Source organism: Tupaia chinensis, unplaced genomic scaffold (genome assembly GCF_000334495.1).
Source record: "Tupaia chinensis unplaced genomic scaffold, TupChi_1.0 Scaffold000226_1, whole genome shotgun sequence".
NCBI classification, from domain to species: Eukaryota; Metazoa; Chordata; class Mammalia; order Scandentia; family Tupaiidae; genus Tupaia; species Tupaia belangeri.
Window position 1 is genome coordinate 6,785,311 of NW_006159701.1, and position 492 is coordinate 6,785,802.

A 492-nucleotide genomic window follows, 5' to 3' on the forward strand; every position below is an offset into this window, starting at 1 on the left:
GGGCTGGGCAGAGTTCTGAAGAGTCACGGCATTGGAAGGGTTAGAAGACAGGAAGTGGTGGGGACAAAAAGCAGCCTACAGCCTTCTGCCTTGAAAGTCCTCTGCAGATGCCTTCATCTCAGAGAGTCCTGAGTCTCTCCCCTCATCTGTTTAGCCAAGGAGGCCCTAACCATTGTGCCTTCCTGTCCTTCCTTCAGGTTTGGATTTGTACAAGATAAATATTCTGCCTCTGCTTTTAATTTCCCTGCTGAGAACAAGCCTCAGTACATTCACGTGACAGGTAAGCTACGGGCAGAAAGCGGGGCAGGGGCCCCCATGGCTGGGGCGGGGGGATTGAGGGGGCTCGAGGCCCCTTGCCTTGCACCGAGCCCTCCCAGTGGCTGCAGTGCGGACGCTGTGCCCCTGTCTGCAGGGACCGTGTTTCTGCAGCTGCCCTACTCCAAGCGTAAGTTCTCGGGGCAGCAGAGGCGGCGGCGGAACTCCACCAGCTCC

General features: G+C 57.7%; 1 protein-coding gene across 1 annotated transcript in view; it reads left to right on the forward strand.

Moving 5' to 3' along the window:
• DEPDC5 (DEP domain containing 5, GATOR1 subcomplex subunit) overlaps positions 1 to 492 on the forward strand; it is a 141,116-nt gene that overhangs the window by 140,332 nt on the left and 292 nt on the right. Inside the window, exon 43 of the mRNA XM_006147962.3 lies at positions 413 to 488. Coding sequence (XP_006148024.1) covers positions 413 to 488 — 76 coding nt within the window. The remainder of the gene's footprint in view (positions 1 to 412; positions 489 to 492) is intronic.